This window comes from Monodon monoceros, unplaced genomic scaffold, assembly GCF_005190385.1.
Source record: "Monodon monoceros isolate NGI ecotype Baffin Bay Population unplaced genomic scaffold, NGI_Narwhal_1 Super_Scaffold_8, whole genome shotgun sequence".
NCBI lineage: Eukaryota > Metazoa > Chordata > Mammalia > Artiodactyla > Monodontidae > Monodon > Monodon monoceros.
In genome coordinates this window covers 61,032,065-61,054,504 of record NW_021703785.1, presented here as the reverse complement: position 1 = coordinate 61,054,504, position 22,440 = coordinate 61,032,065, and the positions used below count along the sequence as shown (strand labels likewise).

General features: G+C 42.2%; 1 protein-coding gene across 3 annotated transcripts in view; it reads right to left on the bottom strand.

The window, feature by feature from the left end:
* Nucleotides 1-22,440, bottom strand: part of LHFPL6 (LHFPL tetraspan subfamily member 6) — a 256,613-nt gene that overhangs the window by 216,155 nt on the left and 18,018 nt on the right. The window contains exon 3 of one of the 3 annotated variants that reach the window (XM_029209909.1): nt 8,452-8,829. The exons of the other annotated variants lie outside the window; for them this stretch is intronic. Within the exon in view, the coding sequence (XP_029065742.1) occupies nt 8,615-8,829 (215 nt within the window). The 3' untranslated portion in view covers nt 8,452-8,614. Of the gene's footprint in view, nt 1-8,451; nt 8,830-22,440 lie in introns of those variants that run through there. 3 annotated transcript variants of the gene reach the window in all.

Here is a 22,440-nt window from a genome sequence, read left to right as displayed (position 1 = left end):
GCCATCAGTCTTGCAAAACATCTCCTGGAATGGCCAGCCTCCAGGAGGGGATATGTTAATTTCTTCTTTCTTGCAGCCATTCACGGGCATGCAGGGTTCCCAGAGGCAGGCCATTATGTATGATTATAATAACAAAAGCAACGAAAAGCAAAGGCTAAAGTCAAAGAAACAGATCCAACATGGAGTCAAAATTGGCTCTTCCCTGCTACAGTTTCTATATTGCAGAGATAGTATAATTCACCTTCCCCCAGATACCATATTATCAGTGGTCTGTCACAAACAAAACATCTATGAATATACGGTTTGTCATTACATTTTTAAACCGAAGTGGTTTTATTCCATTTTTGAAACACTTTTTAAAAATAAATACAAGGGGTAATACAGTAATATGCAATTCCAGTCACAACTGCAAAACCTGATTCTATTTATTACAGTTTTATGAATAAGATAAATTCAGCTTACATGTGCTTTTTATATTAAAAATGGACTTTAGATTCTTGCGAAGCATAGACAAAGGGAAGTTTAATTGCCTATTTAAGAGAAACGTTCCAAAATTGAATTATTTCATTTTTGGATTTTTTCTTTTTTCTTTTTTTTTTGCGGTACTCGGGCCTCTCACTGTTGTGGGCTCTCCCGTTGCGGAGCACAGGCTCCGGACGCGCAGGCTCAGCAGCCATGGCTCACGGGCCCAGCCGCTCCGCGGCATGTGGGATCTTCCCGGACCGGGGCACAAACCCATGTCTCCTGCCTCGGCAGGCGGACTCTCAACCACTGCGCCACCACGGAAGCCCCCCCACTTTTTTTTTTTTTAATCTATTTAATTTATTTATTTTTGGCTGTGTTGGGTCTTCGTTTCTGCGCACGGGCTTTCTCTAATTGCAGTGAGCAGGGGCTACTTTGAGTTGTGCTGCGCAGGCTTCTCACTGTGGTGGCTTCTCTTGTTGCGGAGCACGGGCTCTAGGCCTGCAGGCTTCAGTAGCTGTGGCACGCGGGCTAAGTAGTTGTGGCTCGCGGGCTCTAGAGCACAGGCTCAGTAGTTGTGGCGCACGGGCTTAGCTGCTCTGTGGCATGTGGGATCTTCCCAGACCAGGGCTCAAACCCGTGTCCCCTGCATTGGCAGGTGGATTCTCAACCACTGCACCACCAGGGAAGCCCAGATATTTTCTTATAAAGTATGTTAGATGTTTTCTACTATGGAATTAGAATATTTTTAAATCTTAAAAAACCCTGAAATTTTGAAAGAATAAGAACATCTATATACCAAGTACCCAGATTCACCTATTTCTGACCTTTTACCTTAAATGTTGTCATTTTCTTTCTCACATATATATCAATCTAGTTCTGGGCTCTCTAGTCTGTTCCACTGATCTATGTGTCTACCTTTTCACTAATACTGCATGGTCTTAATTAATGCAGCTTTCCAGTTAAGCTTGAAATCTTCCAATTTTGTTCTTCCTTTTCAAAAATTTTTTAGAATATTTTTATTGGAGTATAATTGCTTTACAATGTTGTATTAGTTTCTGCCGTACAACAAAGTGAATCATCTCTATGTATACATATATCCCCATATCCCCTCCCTCTTGAGCCTCCCTCCCACCCTCCCTATCCCACCCCACTAGGTCTTCCCCAAACATCGAGCTGATCTCCTGTGCTATGCGGCTGCTTCCCACTAACCATCCATTTTACATTTGGTACTGTATATATGTCCATGCCACTCTCTCACTTCATCCCAGCTTTTGGCTATTACCTTCTCATTTAAAATTTTGAATCAACTTGTCAATAACTACAAAAAGTCCTGCTGGTATTCTGATTAGGAATGCACTGAATCTATAAATCAGTTGGGGGAGAACTGACGTCTTAACAGCATCGACTCTTCCAATGAAGGACTATTTTACTTCTCCATTTATTTAGGTCTTCCTTGATTTTTTTTCCCTAAGGAGAGACTTAGTTTTTAATTCTAGCATCTTCCTTTTCATCCCTACATATCCCTCACTCCACTCCCCAAAGTCAAGTTTTGACACATTAAAGAATGTGCTGAAGACATGGATACTTCTATATTTCTAAATTTTCAGTTACTGACGTAATGATAGTCCGCTGTACCTAAAAGTTTCCACTAATGACTCAGAACATCTTGGCTAACTTCCTTAATTATATGTGAATACGGTAAATACAGTTGACCTGGGCTTTTTATTGGACAAGGTAATTATTAAAACATCAGAAAAAAATTCATGAGAACATAAAATTTTTTAAATCAGCACCCTCTGTGCCACGTACCATTCCCTTCATGAATCCGAAACAATATGTGATTATCTCATTCACAAGGTTTTTTGATCAAAATAAGTTGTACACATGGGTAATCTAAACCCAAAGTCAACAGGCCAGCTTAAACATGTACCCTTGAAGCTGACCCAGAGGCAGGGGCCAACATTAACATAAGCAGAATCCATTAACTGAGAGGAACACACACAGCCACACTGAAAGTCTGTGACTGTGACAGTAATAAGTAAACTGGGTATTTTGCAAAAAGCCCCATTGTTCTTAATGGCATCGAAACCATCCTTGGGCCATACCACTGTCACCAACATGAACAACAGTGGTGAGTATTAGTGCATGCAATGATCAAAAACTGTGCTGAAAGGGCTTGCAATTAATAATAATTGCTCCCCAAGTGTCTATTTTACATAAAGATTCTACTTCATAAGGGATGCATTCAAGTCCACTGGACAGGCTTAATATTTTCCCTGTGGGTGGTCCTTTCTCGGAAAGTTATTCAAAGGCTCTGCAAGGAGCTAGCAAAACATCATTAATAAGAAGGATACAGAAGAATTATAGAGACAAAACACACCTTGCCAACTGGTGACATCTTACAAAGCAGCCCATGCTGTTTCTGAAGGCTGTGAAATGAAGGGCTCCCTGAGACAATGAGGACATAATCACTTATTTACTCAAATCTTTTATTTATGGGGGCTTTTGGGGAGGTGCTGACGCAGAGTGGGGTTGACACTTGTAAGCCTGGTTGTATGCTTAACTATTATTTTTCTGTGGGTAATTTTAAGTAACAAAGGAAAATTTTATTAATGCTTTTGAATGGAGTTAAAGGCAAAAATGTAAAGCAGCAAGAACCAAGGGAAACCAGAATCATATTCCTATAACTGCAACAAAGTGAGAAATTTACATAGATACCAACACTTTTATGCTCACACTGGAAAATCATTTATTTTAGTGTTCATGAGGAAGCAAATGAATGTAATTAGTGAAATACAATTTTTAAATTATTTTCATAGTCACTTAATAACGATGAATCATGTGGTAAATTGATTAAAATAGCCCCATTCTTCACCCCTCCTTACACCTAGACTCCTTGCAGTGAAAATTTACAGCTTGACCCACTGAAGTTTGATTGGCCTTGTGACTTGCTTTGGCCACAAGGATGCAATGGAACTGATATTATGTTGGTACTGAGATTAGATCTCAAAAGGCCAGGCATGCCATGGAATCCTGCCCTGCTGTCATGGAAACAAGCCTGAGCTAACCTGTTGGATGATGAGAAACAGAGAGAGAGCCATCTCAGCTGAGACCACCCCACACCAGCCACTAGCCAATGTATCCGCAGACTGAAGACACATGAGTGAGAGCAGGTGACACTACCCTAGGCCATCCCAGGCCTGATGAATTGCCCTTCCAATATATAAACTCATGAGAATAATTAATATATAATTGTTTTGCCATGAAATTTGGGGGTTGCTTGTTACATGATACAAGCTAACTGATACAATCACCTATCTTTGCAAGTTGCTCCTTGAATTTCATTCTGTACCATTCTCTTCCTGCCCTTGTGTTTTCAAAGTTACCAATATCACCATTACTAGTCCTATGACTCCTGATTATTAAGTCCACTTTGACCTCTGCCTCTCTCATACTTCCCATAATCAGTCCCTTAGTCTTGCAGCTTCAATACAGAAGTGAGTCTCAAATCTATCTGCTAAAGCTGGAATCACTTGTCTTCCAAAATCTCTCCTTTCCTCCTCACTGTTTTGTTTCTTTAATACATTCTTTTTTTTTTTTTTTTTTCTTTTTGAGGGAGATTGGCTGGGTTGGCCAATTCTAATCATAGGATCCTTTTTTTAAAAATTATTTTATTTTTGGCTGCATTGGGTCTTCATTGCTGCACGCAGGCTTTCTCTAGTTGAGGTGAGGGGGGGTTACTCTTCATTGCGGTGCGCGGGCTTCTCATTGCAGTGGCTTCTCTTGTCGCGGAGCATGGGCTCTAGGCGCGCAGGCTTCAGTAGTTGCAGCATGTGGGCTCAGTAGTTGCACCACTCGGGCCCTAGAGAGTACAGGCTTCAGTAGTTGGCAGCATGCGGGCTCAGCAGTTGTGGCTCGCAGGCTCTAGAGTGCAGGCTCAGTACTTGTGGCACATGGGCTTAGTTGCTCCACAGCATGTGGGATCTTCCTGGATCAGGGATCGAACCCATGTCCCCAGCATTGGCAGGTGGATTTTTAACCACTGCACCACCAGGGAAGTCCTTTAATATATTCTTTAGCCACTAAAGTAAAGAAATTTTCTTACTAAATCAAAATCATTATTTTACTAAAATGTATGTCAGGGCATATCATTCCCCATCTTAGATAGTTTAATGGCCCCCAGGTGCCTACAGAATGTTCTGAACAGTTTAGCATAGGATTCAAGATGCTCCATCGTCTGGGACTTCCCTAGTGGTGCATGCACCACAACTACTGAGCCTGCGCTCTAGAGCCCACGAGCCACAACTACTGAAGCCCGCGTGCCTAGAGCCTGTGCTCCGCAACAAGAGAAGCCACGACAAAGAGAAGCCTACGCACCGCAACGAAGAGTAGCCCTTGCTCACCGCAACTAGACTAAGCCCGCGTGCAGCAATGAAGACCCAACACAGCCAAAACATAAATAAATAAAAATAAATATACTTATTTAAAAAATAAAATAAAATGCATGATTGGAAGTTACCTCTCAGCTGTGTAATGCTCTTTTTTCCCCATCATTCAGCATTCTTTCATGATGCTGAAATATTTTATTCTCACCAATAGCACTTGCCTTAAAATCCTGTTTATTAGATGGTAGGATGAGAATGCCATAAAAAGAGCCACAATAAATTTATTCATAAAAACAGGTCTGACACAAGTTTTACTAAAGTTGTATGCTGGCATATGAAATAAGGTCAGGGAATATATGACTGTAACTTTGCTTAGTAGAAATACCATTGAGAGTAAAAACGCTTGATCTAACTTTCTCCCCAGTACTAGGCAGGATACCCTATTTTAGGAAGGGAAGTATCTGTTCTTCTCTTAAATGATGTTTTCTAATCTTTAAATGCCACCCTTTTCACATGTATTAAACCAAAGTTGACCTTTTTTAAAAATCCTTATTGGAAATGAGGAACATTCTACGGAACACTCCATTCTATAAAATTTCTATTCATTTAATGTAATCAGGCTTTGGGTCGTGATCCACTCAAGTTTTGTTTTGTTTTGTTTTTAAGATTTTTTTCATGTGGACCATTTTTAAAGTCTTTATTGAATCTGTTACAACATTGCTTCTGTTTTATGTTTTGGTTTTTGGCCACGAGGCATGTGGGTGGGATCTTCGCTCCCCGACCAGGGACCGGGCTGCACCCCCTGCATTGGAAGTCGGAGTCTTAACCACTGGACCACCAGGGAAATCCCGGTCCACTCAAGTTTAATTGGACAAAACAGACTAGGAGGGGCCAGAGCCTGGAAGCAGAGCTCCCCACTGGAGAGATGCTGGTGTGGGTGCTGAGATAAGGGCCAGCCCATCAGACCGAACACAGCATCCAAGGAGACAATTACAGGCAGGTGCTGGAGGTCTCAGCAACAGCGAGCAGCAAGGGAGAGATGAGGTGGAAGGCCGCATTCAGTGCCTCTCCTCCAGGGACACGGGGAGATGTCCTCCCAGGAAAGCGACATCTGACACACGCAGTAGAGGCCCTCTGGCTCCATCCCGCAGGCTGGGATTCAGAGACAGCGTAGGGTTTCTGGGAAGGGGAGTTATGGAGGAGACGAGGTCTTTATTCTAACGTGATTGGCCTAAATGAACAGGAAACCAGATGTGGATGAAGACAGGGTTCAAGAGAGGCACTTGTATCTCAAAAGCAATATGCAGATCCCCAGAGCTCCTTGAGCCCCAAGGGGCCTTCACCCCACCTCCGCCAGTGTCATTCCTTTCTAGTGAGCACAGTACGTCTCGCAGAAGAATTGTGAAGATGAAAGCATCTACTGAAAGCCACCTTTGTGTCCCTGCTCCAGGCGGTGGGAAATCAAAGATGAGGAAGACCACTGTCTCTGCCTTAAGAAGCCCGAAGTCCAGTAAAGGAGGTGGAATGTGACGGGTACTGCGCTGCTGACGGTTACTGCACGCGGGAGAACACAGGCCAAGCCGTCTAACCCAGACCTGCTTCAGGTAGGAAAACCTTCTCAAATGGACTGAGTATGTCTTATTGAACTAAATCCTTGGGCGGTTACTAGAGCAAACCCCTATCTTTTCTTCCTTAGACAGAAACATTTCTTTGACTTTCTTATTTTTAAACATTTAAGGAAATCCTTCCCACTCTTCACTGAACATCCTCTAAATTGTCTCAGAGTACTGTCAAATCAGACCACCAGTGATCCTTGCCACCTACGTGACCAACTGAGCTTCTAAGATGGTTTAAGAAGTCATCGGAGGGCTTCCCTGGTGGCGCAGTGGTTGAGAGTCCGCCTGCCGATGCAGGGGACGCGGGTTCGTGCCCCGGTCCCGGAGGATCCCTCGTGCCGCGGAGTGGCTGGGCCCGTAAGCCATGGCCGCTGAGCCCGTGCGTCCGGAGCCTGTGCTCCGCTACGGGAGAGGCCACAACAGTGAGAGGCCCGCGTACCGCAAAAACAAGCAAACAAAGAAACAAAAAAAGAAGTCATCGGAATACCACACAGGAGAAAAGGCACTCGACAATCCATCAATAGGGCTGCTGTCCAAATCCGCTGGGTTATTTCTTAGGCAGGAGTTTATATGAGCTCAAAACTGACATTATTAATAATGAGAAGTTAGTAAACACCTCCTGTAAGCACCAAACTGCATACTTTGACCAAAAAAATGGTGTTTCGATGAATGAAATAAATGAGTCGCCTTCACAATTATTCTGTGAGACAGTCTTTATTACTTCCATTCTATAGATAAACAAACTAAGATTCAGAAAGCAAATAAATGTTGCCAACATATTAACTAGAAAGTAAAATCCTTCTAGTGGGGGGAAAATTCAATTCCTGCTGTTTGTCTCCAAAGCCTGTAGAGCCTAAATATCCACTTCGCACCTACAGTCTTAATCTTTCCATTTACTTCCCGGGAATATTCCAGCGCACTCTACTTTAAGTTCTGCAAATTACCTAAAATGGTACAGCAGTGGGCTATTCCAGAGCAGTTTTACATGAATCATGCAACGGTTCTGCTCAACTTTTGACTGCATATTGGCTCCAGCATTGAGCCTGAGGTCTTAGTTTGGCAAACGGGACCAGCCCTTCACCAAGTGGCCCAAGGTGGGCATCCTAGCCTCCTCTCTTGCCATCCTTCCCCCTTCCTCTGCTTTCCTAACCCTCTATGCTGGAGCCAGCCTGTGCCCACGTCCCTGTTGCCGCCTCTGACCAAAGGCCTTTCCCACTTTTCTGCCTGGTAAACTGACTCAGCACTTCAGGGCGCAGAGGGCCCGCTTCACGGAAGCTTTGCCTGCCTCTTCCCGTCTCCCAGCACTAACTCACTGCTCCCTCTTTACGCTCTCAGCATGCTCTGGGATGCCAGGATTGCAGCCCTTACCACCCTGCACTAGGACCTGTTTGCCAACCTCTCTCTAAAGCCTTAATTAATCAAGATGTGGTCCGTGGGCCAGCAGCACTGACATCTCTGGGGGTTCTCAGGTGCTCCCCAAACCCACAGCACCAGGACAGACATTGCTAACAAGATCTCCTTGACTTCGGTACACGTTAGCCTTTTGAGAAGAACTTCTCTCAGAGTCTGTGAATTTCAGAGGAACAATGGTGTAGTTCTATTATTCTCCCAACTTAGCACAGGGCCCAGTACTGAGTGAATACTCTGTAAATGTTTGTTGAATCAAAGTGCATGTGTGATCTCATTTGATTCTTATAACAACTTTCTAAGATAGGAATTACACTATGTTCCAGGCAAGAAAACTGACGTTAGGGACTTTAAGAAAATTTCCTAAAACACACAGCCAGTTGATTAGCAGGATGAGGTCCAAATCTTCTAACTTCTAATTCTGTATTCTTTTCATTTCCCTATTCTATATCCCACGCATTGTAAATAAGAACAAATATTTATCCAGTAATTCACAAGATACTTATTTTAGCATTAGAATTTTGCAAGGTCGGGTTAGCAGACACCTTGCTTTCAGGTTCACGCACCCATTAACTCCTTCCTTGTATCTTCAGCTGTAGAAGATCTTTCCTGGTAGGTTCCGGTCATTTTCATCAATGGTTGTTCTAGAAATAGTTGTAATTTTGGTGTGCCCGTGAGAGGAGGTGAGCTCAGGGTCATTCTACTCTTCCATCTCGGCTGAGCTCTCACTCATTCACTCCTTTATGGAGTAAAATCTTGCTGAGCACCCACCGTGTGCCACGCATTGTACTCAGAATCAAAGATGCAGAGTCTTGCCAAATCTATTCCTGCCCTCATGGGGACACCACCAAATAAAGAGCAGCCTTCACCCAGTGTGAGAGGTGCCACGCTGGGAGTCCAGGGTGTGATAGAAACATGGAGGAGAGACCCAGGATTCAGACACAGAGTCAGGCTCTCTATGAAAATGAAAATCACATGTTAGAACTTAGTTTATTTCATTTATCTCTGCATTTTCTAAGACCACACCTGTGAGTGTGTGCACGTTGTGTGTACACAGTGTGCATACGATAAAGAGGGAAATACGAGGACTGGCACTTAAAACAACCTATAGCACATGCTGCCAAACAAACTCTGGTAAGGTAGGAGAGAGAAAAAGACCCACCAGGGTGCCATATGGTTTTCAATGCATCAAAGATTTACACACTCTTCCTATTATCATTAATGGCTGTTATGAACATAATTTGTCCCCAAGCACCAAGGGAAGAATAAATTTCTCACCAAGGGAAGAAACAGAGGGTATTCAAAGAAAAAATACTTTATGCAGAAAGCTGATGACTGCTAGCTGGTAATGAATGCAGGAGGAGTAATAATAATTTTTTTTAATTCCTCATTAAATGAGTCGTAAAGGTCACAGGGCAATACTAGAAACACACGCACACACTCACACACGGCATCTCTGAATTATCCAACGAAGCAACGATAACAAAAATTGCTTTTTTAAATGCAGGGCTTAATAAATTAAAAATAAAAATGACAATAAAAAGGAAGTGTTATTTCCAGTAAGTTTAAATTACAAAGGCCATATAAAAAGCAAAAACAAAGTAGAAGGATGGAGCAAATAAGAAAACCCCTTCTCGGCTAGTCCATTCTCCCTGAAGTCACTCAATCTGCTGAGGACAGAAACAAAATACAGGGCGATATCTTCGTGCAGAGGCAAACAGCAAACACGCTCCTAAGGGACCAGAATAAATGAGTCCGGTGGGTTGTGAAGTGACTTATACAGTTCAATATTGGTGTTCGAGAATGAGACAAGGCACCAGAAGTATTCATCGACGGTAAAAGCATACAAGTCAGCAGTCCAGAGGAGTTCTGGAAAGCGGCATGGCTGCATCTTTTCATGCCTTCTTCGCTAATGAGAATCAAACAGACAGGCCAAGGGGAGACATGGGACTTGGAACATCATTTCTACTTTCCTGGGAGCAGCATTTCTCAAGGTGATTGGAGGCTTTTGCTCCTCATTAGATCTTGATCAATCCATTGCCATGTCTCTGTATGTTATTATTCCTACCAGGGTAACAGATGACAGTCATGATTTCAGATCATAAACTCTAACAGCTAACTCACAGGATTGGAAACGAAATTAAGACTCAAGAATGGCATGTTGGGCTTCCCTGGTGGCACAGTGGTTGAGAGTCCGCCTGCCGATGCAGGGGACGCGGGTTCGTGCCCCGGTCCGGAAGGATCCCACATGCCGCGGAGCCGCTAAGCCTGCACGTCAGGAGCCTGTGCTCCGCAACGGGAGAGGCCACAACAGTGAGAGGCCCGCGTACCGCAAAAAAAAAAAAAAAAAAAAAAAAAAAAAAAAGAATGGCATGTTCCTTTACTTGTCAGAGCCTGTGCTTCCTCTCCTGTAAAACGAGGCTAACAGCCACTCTCCCCTAGGAATGTCAAGTAAGAGGACAGACGCTCGTTGTGTAGTCCCCAGAGGCAACCAAAATTGTGTCATATGTATGTAAGTCTCATAATCCCATGCAGGACCATGGTGAGCTCCCAGTAAACATGGGCTACTATTATCACTGCCTTGGAAGGCTCCATGCCCTTGAAAGTCATGAAATCCAGGAAATTCTGAGCTGTTTTCCTCTGGAGAGTTTGTTTTTGTTTTTTTTTTTAAAGAAATACAGCACAGGTTTAGCCAAATCAGCAGGTGAATTGCCAAGGCTAAGGATACACTCTATTTAGTATGCTCTGAATATAGCACCTAGCACACCACTGTAAATACACAGTGCTTAATGTAGCTGTGTAGTTAACTACATGAGCAGTGGATAAAAATGGTAAAGTCTACCGCCAGGGTTAAATGAGGTGACCTCTTTGGATTCCCTCCAAATGGAGGCAGTTAAGGAAAATGTGAACATTAAATACCTACCTACCTATCTATCTATCTATCCCTAATCCATCCAGACTACGTCCTCCAGACTGGGCCAGAGCAACTTGTATCTGTGCATCTTCCTATTTCTAAACTGCAGGAAGTGACCCATGCAGTACAAACTCAAGAACAGTAAATAATGATCCTCCATTCTGCTTGTACTACATCACCTGTAACCACGCCACCTAGAGGTGAACACTGTATCAAAAAGAATTACTATGGCCCCAAAAGAGACTCCCATAAAACTGCACATTATTTCGGTTGCCTTTGGGAAATATACAAGTCGAAACATCTAGCCATGGGAAAGTGAATTGAGTTTGGACCTTAGGAAACAGAAATGCTGATGAAAGAATGTTTGCTTATTTAAATATAAAGGCTTTGTGCATAAAGGGTTAAGAATACCACTTCTATATTCTGCCAGCGAACAATTCTCATCTGGAAATTGGAACAGTATGTTAACTCTCATGCAACAAAATGAGAAAAATGCTGATGGGGGCAAGGTTCTATAAACCTGTCTACATATCGTAGTACATCTTGATATTGTATAGCTAGCATCTCTCAATAATAAGCCAAATTAATACAAAGGGCAACAAATTAAAGACTGTTTTCTCACACTGGGTGAATAGCAATCCCAAGGCATAAACATTCCTCCACATTCCAAAGTCCCGAGAACACCCCTAAGACCAGAATCATCGATACTGTTTAAAGATACCATTGGCTTAGAATAAAAACTAAACAGTCCTGAAATAAGCTTGCCATCAAGCGCATCCCATACCCAGAGGGAAGATGAACCCAGGGAGAAAAAACAGAGGGCAGAGCCGTCAAATTGAGTTATAATACATCCCATCACAGGGTGATAAAAGTCTTCTTTTAAGGACATGATTCCAATCCAGTTTAAGTCAAAGAGTATCATTTCTAAACACTATAGTCAAAAAGAAAGTCGGGTTTTTTTTTTTAATTTCATTTTGAGTTCAAGTTTACTGCAAATTACACATGTGACAATACAGTTTTTAAATAGTGCAAAATGAAGCTCCGACTGTAATTTCGGTGTCGTGGTTTTTATAGTTATGTAGTTGTTAAAATAAGCTGGAATGCTGGCAGAGACAACAGAAAACAATGAGGAGGAAATGGCCAAGGAAACAGGGCAGGAAAGTGATGGGCAGTTGGAAAGGGATTTTGATGGGAACGGTGAGGTTTATTCAGTCTGGATTAATTGGGTTATTTCTGAATGAAAACTGATTATTATAAAAGAACCGTCTGCAGAATCTAGTAAAAATCTGTAAATTTTAAATGGTAGGGTCGATATGAAAGTAGGAGGCTGACAAGCCCTTCTTTTGAAAATCTGATTACTCTTCGCATGAGAATTATCACTGTGAAGTGGGCAAATTCCTGGCCTGTTGACTCACTGTCTGGGCCACCTACACTGGGGCTCCCAGCCCAAAGGGGCTCCAGCCCACTGTCTGTGGGGATTCCAGCACCAACCCAGCTCACAGAGTCATGTGGAGAATAACAGATGTGATGAGAAAGCTGACTGCCAAATAAAAAAGAGTCCAATCAACAGAAAAGCCACAAGGCCATTTTGTTTATATTTTAACTGGATTTTTAAACTATTACACCCAAAAATATATCTGAAACACACAAACAAATGCAGACAGGGCTTCTGGGAACATGAGAAACTGTAAATACTTTTTAGAGCAAGAAGGTGTCTCTCAAGTTCAAGTGTCAAGGCATGATTTTCTCCTGTTGGGAAGACTAGAAAAAAGGAGGAGGAAGTCTTCAAAGGGAACCGCTCACCACCTCTTTAAGAAGGTGGAAACTGTATTTAGCCGGAGAGGAACAAAGGAGCATCTGACCACTGATAGTCTAGTATCTCCTTTTTGCTTATATGAAGGCAACTTATTTCCTTACTTGCTATACTTTAAGCATCATTCTGAGATAATACATCCTTAGAAAGCAGAAATGGTATCTCCATGACTCTCAATACAGGCATACCTGTTTTAATCTCATTTTTCTTAGAAATTGAAGGTTGGTGGCAACCCTGAGTCAAGCAAGTCTACGGGCTCCATTTTTCCAACAGCATTTGCTCACTACACGTCTCTGTGTCACTTTTTGGCAATTCTTGCACTATCTTAAACTTTTCCATCATTATTATATTCGTTTTGGTGATCTGTGATCAGTGATCTTTTATTTATTTATTTTTTAACATCTTTATTGGAGTAGAATTGCTTTACAGTGGTGTGTTAGTTTCTGCTGTATGACAACGTGAATCAGCTATATGTATACATATATCCCCATATCCCCTCCCTCTTGCGTCTCCCTCCCACCGTCCCTATCCCACCCCTCTAGGTGGACACAAAGCACCGAGCTGTGATCAGTGGTCTTTGATGTTGCTATTGTAACTGTTCTGGGGTACCATGAACCACACCCATACAAGACAGCGAACTTAACTGATAAAGGTTGTGTGTGTTCTGACTCCTCCACCAGCAGGCCATGGCCCCATAGTGAATGCAAAGGAAAAGTGTGAAGAAAATTAGAAGTGCTACTCCAGTGAGCACACGGACGATAAAGTGAAACAGCCTACAGCTGATATGGAGGAAGTTTTAGTGGTCTGAACAGAAGACCAAACCACAACACCCCCTTAAGCCAAAGCCTAATCAAAGCCAAAGCAAGACTAACTCCCTTCAGTTCTGTGAAGGCTGAGAGAGGTCAGGAACCTGCAGAAGAAAAGTCTGAAGCTAGCAGAGGTTGGTTCCTGAGGTTTAAGGAAAGAAGCCGCCCCCGTGACACAAAAGTACAAGGTGTAAGTGCTGATGTAGAAGCTGCAGTAAGTTATCCAGATCTAGCTAAGATCATTAATGAAGGTGGGTTTTCAGTATAGACAAAACAGCCTTCTATTGGAAGAAGATGCCATCTAAGACTTTCATAGGTAGAGAGGAGAAGTCATTGTCTGGCTTCCAAGCTTCAAAAGACAGGCTAAGTCTCCTCTTAGGGGCTAATGCAGCTGGTGACTTTAGGTGGAAGTCAGTGCTTTTACCCTCTGAAAATCCTACAGCCCTTAAGAATTATGCTAAATCTACTCTGCTTGTGCTCTCTAAGCGGAACAACAAAGCCTGGATGACAGCACGTCTGTTTATAACACGGTTTACTGAATATTCTCAGCCCATTGTTGAGATCTGCTACTCAGAGAAAAAGATCCCTTTCAAAATATGACTGTTCACTGACAATGTACCCGGGCACCCAAGGGCTCTGATGGAGATGAATGTGGAGATTCATGTTACTTTCATGCCTGCTAACAAAACCTCCATTCTGTAGCCCACGGATCAAGTAGTAATTTTGACTTTCAAGTCTCATTATTTAAGAACTATATTTCATAGGGCTATAGCTGCCACAGACAGTGACTCCTCTGATGGATCTGGGCAAAGTAAATGGAAAACCTTCTGGAAAGGATTCACCATTCTAGATGCCATTAGGAACATCCATGATTCAGGGGAATAGGTCAAAATATCAATATGAACAGGAGTTTGGAGGAAGCTGATTCCAACCCTCACGGATGACTTTGAGGGATTCAAGACTTCAGTGGAGGACGTAACTGCAGATGTGGTGGAAAAGCAAGAGAAGTAGATTTAGAAGTGTAGCCCTAAGATATGACTGAATTGCTGCAATCTCATGATAAAACCCGATAACAGATGAGAGGAGTCGCTTCTTTTGGATGAGCAAAGAAAGTGGTTCTTTGAGATGGAATCTACTCCTGGTGAAGATGCTGTGAAGATTGTTGACATGACAACAAAGGATTCAGAATATTACATAACCTTAGTTGATAAAGCAGCAGCAGGGTTTGAGAGGACTGACTTCCATCTTGAAAGAAGTTCTACTGTGGGCAAATGCTATCAGGCGGTATTACACGCCACAGAGAAATCATTCATGGAAGGAAGTCAATGGATGCAGCAAACTTCATCGTCTTATTTTAAGAACTTGCTGCAGTAATGAGAGGGCTTCATTAATAAAACTTTTCTCTCACCCTTTCCACTATGGCAAGAACTATAAAAAATAGCCTTAGTTACTTAGTTCAGAGGGGTTTTTGTGTGTTTATTTGGCTACCGTTAAACACCATAAAAGCCAAGAAATTTCATACATGAAACCAGAGCTGGGGAGAGAAAACTTCTGGGCATCCATATCTTTCTTTAAATGGGTGGCATGTATTTTCATAGTTTTTGTAGCAGAGAATGGGAAATACTGCCTCTTATGAAATGTTGAAAGAAAACAATATGAAGCTGAAATAGCCTGTCCAAAAGCCCAGAATAGGATATACAACATAAACTTAGGCAAGAAAAACACCCTTTTGCGGTACGTGAACATTGGGTGAGCTGGCGTGGTGCTTTAGAAAACAGCTGCTCACGTCACTCAGGACGATGACCTGCTCAGTTCTGAATATGTCACTTCTACCTATCGATTCCAACTCAGCCTAGAAAAATGCACAGGACAGTGTAAATAGGGCAAGGCACCATACATATCTGCCTATATGAATAAAATATCTAAGGCAAATCAGATCGTTTTCAAAAGCTGCATTTCTCAGCTTTCTCTCAATTCTGTAAACAGAATCTTTTATCCTAGAAATTAAATTTGGAAAACACTAGGAAATGGTTTTCATATTCTGCATTTCACTTTCCCCCTGCATGACTGAAGTCAAAGCTCCTTCCTACCCATCTCAGAAGCTCCAGACTCCGGCTCCCCTGCAGCCACTGCCACTGCTTGCCCTGTCCAGTTAAAGCGGGGCCGACACAGCCTTCAGGGAAGGACTCTTGCTTTGCCGCCCAGCAGCAGACCAGAATCTGAGTTGATTTTATTCAGCGACCTCCATTCTGGAGATCAGGGAATGACAGAGGATTCAACACACCGAGAGGGTTTTCTGGTGAGCCCTCACACCCATTCTCTTCAGTCACCCTTCCGCAATCTGAGGAGTTAAGCATTTTCACTGGTGCTTGAAACCATTTTCCATATTGGTTTTCATTACTGCCTGAAAATCGAAAACCCCAGTATAGCAGTATTCCTATATACCTGACAGTCACCTAAAAGGAAATACAATCAAATATTAAATAAAACATTTAAGACACAGAGCAATCTAACAAGTTACTCATCTAAGCCTCAGAGTTGTAGTAGTGGATTGTTTGCTTTTTAAACTTTGTGTGTGTCACAGTGTCCATTGGGAATCAGATGAAAGAATGATACCTCTTTCCAGAAATGGCTACAGTACACAGGAATGCAGGGCCAGATGTAGATTTCCTACGAATGATGAATTAAGAAGTCCTAATTCAGAGGTTCGAGTCCTATGCTCAATAAACTATTACACATTATGTGCACTGCCTATTACTCAAAAACCTCTCTTTAAAAAGCAAAAGCTTCCAGATGGCCAACAGGCACATGGAAAGACTCTCAGCATCACTAAAGATTAGAGAAATGTAAATCAAAACCACAATGAGGTATCACCTCACACCAGTCAGAACGGCCATCATCAAAAAATCTACAAACAATAAATGCTGGAGAGGGTGTGGAGAAAAGGTAACCCTCCTACACTGTTGGTGGGAATGTAAATTGGTGCAGCCACTGTGGAAAACAGTACAGAGGTTCCTCAAAAAACTAAAACTAGAGCTACCATATGATCCAGCAATTCCACTCCTGGGCATCTATACAGAAAAGACAAAACCTCTAATTCGAAAAGATACATGCACCCCAATGTTCACTGCAGCACTATTTACAATAAAGACATGCAAACAACCTAAATGTCCATCAACAGAGGAATGGATAAAGAAGATGTGGTACATATATACAATGGAATATTACTCAGCCATAAAAAAGAATGAAGTAATGCCATTTGCAGCAACATGGATGGACCTAGAGAACAGATGGACTTTACTTCACTTACTTACTAAGTGAAGTCAGACAGACAAACACAAATATCATTTGATATCACTTACATGTGGAATCTAAAATACAATACAAATGAACTTATTTGCAAAACAGAAGCAGACTCACAGACATAGAAAACAAACTTATGGTTAACAAAGGGGAAAGGGGATGGGGGAGGGATAAATTAGGCAGTTGGGATTAACAGATACACCCTACTGTGTAAAACAGATAAACAACAAGGTCCTACTGTACAGCACAGGGAATTATATCCAGTATCTTGTAATAACCTATAATGGAAAAGAATCTGAAAAAGAATGTATATACATATATATACACATATATACATATATTTTATATATATATGTATATATATATATATATATCTGAATCACTTTGTTGTATACCAGAAACTAATACAACATGAATAAATCAACTATACTTCAATAAAAAAGTCAATGTCTAACCAAAAGAAAAAAAACATATAAAATATTAAAAAGGAAGGCTGAAATATTTTTCCTCTATTTCTAATTATTCAAACCATAGATGTTTCCAGGCTTAGTTCAAAACCTACACATGGGTCCATGGTACCTTCTCTGATCATTCCAGAGAAAACTGAGGTTTGGCATCTTGACAAAAGACATACAGCTTTACTACACTCCATCTGTGTCACAGCAACAGAAGGACCACGTTACAGAGGGAAGAGGGACATGAGCTTGCTCCAAGCTTTTGACCTCTCTAAACCTCAGCTTTCTCATCTGTGAAATGGGGCCAACCCTCCCTTACAAAAATGTGGTAAAGATTACAAACAAAAGCGTCCAGCTGACAGTGAGTATATAATAGATCACAATTCCTATTATTTAGATTATTCATCCATTTTTGTGTGTCTGATCTTGTCCTCCCAGCTCCACTGCAGAGCAAGCTCTGGCATCAGGATTTAGCTGGATGATGACATGCCGAGGTGACATGAGACTCTTCACAAGAGGCTGGAAGCGTGGAGAAAGAGTACAAGCAGGATGTGGTTCCTTCCTTTACCAGGAAAGGAGGAGGGTCTAACACATTTCCATTCCATTTTCTCCTCCCCACTCTGCCTCATCAAATGGAAACACAATCACGACCACATACATGGGTGACCAGAGAGCTACGATCTCCTTCCTCTTCCTGAGGGTAGCAGAGCACAGAAAGATAACATAAGCCCTGGTTTGTGATCCAGCTAATGCCCACAGCCCATCATTTCAGAAGCTGCTGATTCATTTGCTTGCGCTTCACACTTTAACACATAGTTAAGTGATGACCGTTTCTTAAATACACTTTTCCCAGGCTACTCGTGTTTCATTACCTGTATAAATTTAAAACTACTATAATGGAAATCCACAGATTGTCCTATCATTTTAGTCACATCTTCCTCCTTCACTACAAAATCTTTATGTCCAAGGATCAAGAAGTACAAGCGGCCAGATTTATTTTTGGCATCATTTTCATTCCAAAAGGTCTACCTTTTGGTAGTAAGTGATATGCCACGAAGGCATCAACTAGACGATAAGATAAGAAGCGGCAAACGGTGCTGGTAGCAGTTTAACCTTCAGAAAGTTCAAAGTCCTGGGGCAGGGAGGACACCAGGACGGTTCTGGAGGAATGAGGGGCTTCCTCGTGGGTCCGATGTGCACGGTTTCTCCCTGTGGCTCACTTCCAGCCATTGGACAGCCCGGGGGGAGGCTGTCAGCTCCTCCCGAACTGCAGATTTTCTTTCAGTGGCTGAGGATCATCTGTGCTGACAAGTCTGATTAGAAATCACCAATCTACTTTTAAATCTGCGCATAGGGGCCAACATTGACTTTCCACTCAGGTTTATGTACTGTGCGAGCAGCCCTGGAGGACATCTCTCTTCCTTCTGCTTTATTACAATTCAATTTTGCTTGTAAACTAAACCTACTCCAGGGGATTTCCTAAACAGAAAGGTTTCTCTTACCTCTTCCTGGGACCGGTGACTCTTTGACAATTCCATTTTGAAATTGTTCCTATGTCTCCAAAACCAAAGAGGAAATAAGCTCATTTGTCACTGCTCTAATTTATGATCATTTAACCAAGGCTCATACCAACTAAATTTGGGTCAAAATGATTTACTGGTGCAACACAGCTAAAGTCAGGTTGGTGGAGTTTACTGCTTTAAATTTTATGCTAAGAAAACTGGCGCAGGCTGACTTCAAAGACAGTAATTTAAGCATGTCACAAATTTGCAGTGTGACAGATACTAGTATTAGGTACTCGTCCTCACTGTTTCATTAGGAATCAAAGAAGCAAAGCTTTCATACTATTAACTAGAAATGAAAGAACAGAATATGTTTAATTCACAAGCAAAAACAGGAAGGACTGGAATTCGAACTTCTGGCTCTTTCCTGCATTACAGCAAGGCCGCTTCACAGTGCACAACCTGTGCAACCGTACAGGGCCACCAGTGGTCTCAATGCTCTGCTGTCACCATCTTGCGATTCTTAATTTTTCAGCAAGGGGCCCTGCATCTTCCTTTTGCACTGGCATTATGTCACCAGTCCTGCATGAGAGGTGTGAACATTATTAATCTATTGTCCTTCCCTCCTTAAAAACAGAATAGAAATCATTCAATCATTTATTCATTCAATGGCTATTTGCTGAGACCTACTGTGTGCTAATGGGAGAAACTCTAATAAGACAGGTATATTCATTATCCTCATGGAGTTAACAGGCTAAAGGGGGGGAAAAAACCCAGTGAAAACGATAACATTTAAATAAGAAAAATATTTAAGCGCTAAACTGACCTTTAAAACTTCAACGAAAATTCCACGTGGCAGTTAAAAAAGATGTGTTCCCAAACTGAAGAAATACACCCACCTCTGCTGCTCCTCTTAAAAAGCATCTGTCCCTTCTCTCCTCTAGGCCACACACTGAGTGACAAGGCAGCACCCCTCTGAGCAAAACTGAGGTAGTGGACACTCGAGGACCAACTGAATTCACAGTTTCAGGAAGTCATTTTACAAATTTGGAAAAGTTAGCATTTTGGAAAAGAGCACAAGTGCTTCCAAGGACCAGTTAAAGGAATGAAACTCAACGCGCACACACTCAAGTGTTCCATTTGTCTCAAAAGGACCAAGTCCCACCCACCCCCATGAGCTATTGTCCCATTAGTGTCTCTATGTGTCCCACTGTGATCTACCAGAGGCAGTACGGCATGGTGGCCCTAATGAACGAACATCCACATTCACTCATGGTTTATGGGTATCTCTCCAATAACCCCAGCACTGGTGGCTAGATCTGCTAATATTTTGATACAGAAACACGGTTTGGTAACATGGAAGCAAGAACAGCCTGGCAGCTCGCCAGATAAGACATGCTCTCCATCAACAAAGACTGAACAGAAGAGAAGGCTGCTGCGCACATTTACCACCTTTAAAATATACCCCGAGAGCACGTCTCAACCCACATCACTGACAACTTCTCCTTTTCCTTTCCGGGAAAGAAGCAACCGAGTTAGTTTTTATATAAAGGAAATGGGTGAATCAATCACCCTGGAAGCAACCGAGTTAGTTTTTATATAAAGGAAATGGGTGAATCAATCACTGTGGAGTGACAGGACCAAAGAGCCCTATTCAAGACCCCTGACAAAAATGACTAAATCAACATGGAATCAATAGCTGTGAACTACCTCAGTAACTTTTTCGATGGTTGGCTATGTCAGTACTGTCTGCTGGTTCCAATGTAACTGAAACGGGAACAGGTAGAAGAAGATCATCTTTTGAAATGAACTCGATCAGAAATATTTGCACTTAAACAGGTCTCCATTCTAAGCACGGGGCCATTGGCAACCAAAACAGAAAATTCCACCACATCTGTCTTTTGCTATCATGTGTGATAGTACCGGACAGAGGAAGTGACCTAGCCAAAGGCAGCAGGGTAGTAATTAACAGTGTAACATAAAGGACACAGGCCAAGCATGTCCTGGGCCCTGAATTAGAAGCTTGCTCACGTGAATGCCTGGAGTTAACATTTTCCAGAATGATTTTTAGCAAATCATCCATCAAATGAATGTAAATACTGTGATAAGTACAGGGTATGCTGAGAGATTACAGCTGAGGGGTGGGCAGTCACACACAGGAGACAGTGTCCCTCCCTCCAGGCCCTCCACGAGAAAAAAAAAAAGTTGATAAAGTTTCAAGGAAGCTCAAGAAAGGCAGGATTCCTTCAAGCTGTGCAATCAGAGAAGACTTTATGGAGAAGTCAACATTCAAAGCAAGCCCTAAAAGGCAAGTGAGCTTGGGGTCTGTGTCCAGGGGAAGCGGAACAGGGCCAGCAAAGGCACAAAGGTGGGACTGAGTGGAGAGTGCAGAAGAAAGATTGTGAAATTCAGTTTGGGCAAAGCGGAACCCACAGGAAGGATGCCAGTGGATGGTAACGGGACAAATGGGGCACGTGGGGCACAGTGTAAATGGCCTTTATCCTACAGGGAGCAACAGAGGAATCTAGAGCAGGAAGGGCCATGACCCTAGGGAAGAAGATGACTATAGAGGCACCACAAGGACGGCCAGGAGGGAGGCAGGTATGCAGGAAGGGAGCCCAGGCAAAAGATGGACATCAGCCACCTAGCACGAGTCCTCTGAGCCGTTTGACATAAATGTGACAGGGCACCATGACACTAAATTGGAACACAATTTAATGCCTTTTTAATTAATGGCTTTTTCATAATTAATAGCTTTTTAAATGGTCACTCAGAGGTCATGACTATCGTAGTAACATGGTCCAATTACATACAGCTACATATTACATTAACTTTCTCATAATACATTCAAGACAATAAAATTTCTCATCCTTCTACAGGCCAGCCCCTGATATCAAAATAAATGACTGTTTTACCCTGTTCTTCTCTAGCCTCAATTTCAAAATACATTTTATCTTTCTCTTATAATGTACTTGGTACAGTTTTCAAAGAATCATATACAAGCATCAAAGATATTTTCCTTTTATTTTGCTCAGTTCCCCCCAGGATCAGAAATGAAAGCTCCAAACCCCCTGAATTGAGCTTTAATCTTAGAGAACATCACTGCAACATATTACTGCAAGTATCACTGGCAAGGTTCATTCCGTGAAGATAAAATAACGATCTAGCTGTAGAACACAATACTGAAGCTGGCTGTTGGTAGAATATCAATGACATTTTTCTGAGGGAAAGTCCAGTGACCAAAGCCATGAATTTATAAACTCCTTGAGGTCACAACCTTGTATTATACTTACTTCTTTTGTTTCTCGCAGCACGAAGCTGCAGCAGGATTTTAAGATTCAATAGGGAAATCTGCACAAAAGTGTTGTGTATATTATAAAATGATGCATTAAAAGTAGCTAACATTAGTTGACCTGGAACTCTAAAGAACTAATTTTCCTTTCAGTTGGTCTCTGTGGTTATTTGAAAAGGATAAAAACATGGACAGGTAGTAATCAGGCTGTGAATACGTCGGGGTGCGTCCGAGGAGAGATAGAGGGTTGAAGGGAGAAACCTCACGAAACCTAAAGATAGTACAGAAAAATACCACCGAGATGGAGAAAACCCACAACGTGGGAACACGAGCTAAAACAAACAAGCAAACAAAAAACACTTGTCCAGATGTTGAGAATATCTATTCAGATTGCATCTCAAATTATGATCCACAGGGGTCGGATACAGCTAGTGACAAGGGGAGTTTGCCAGGTCCTGAGTATAAGGCACCTGCAGATAAGA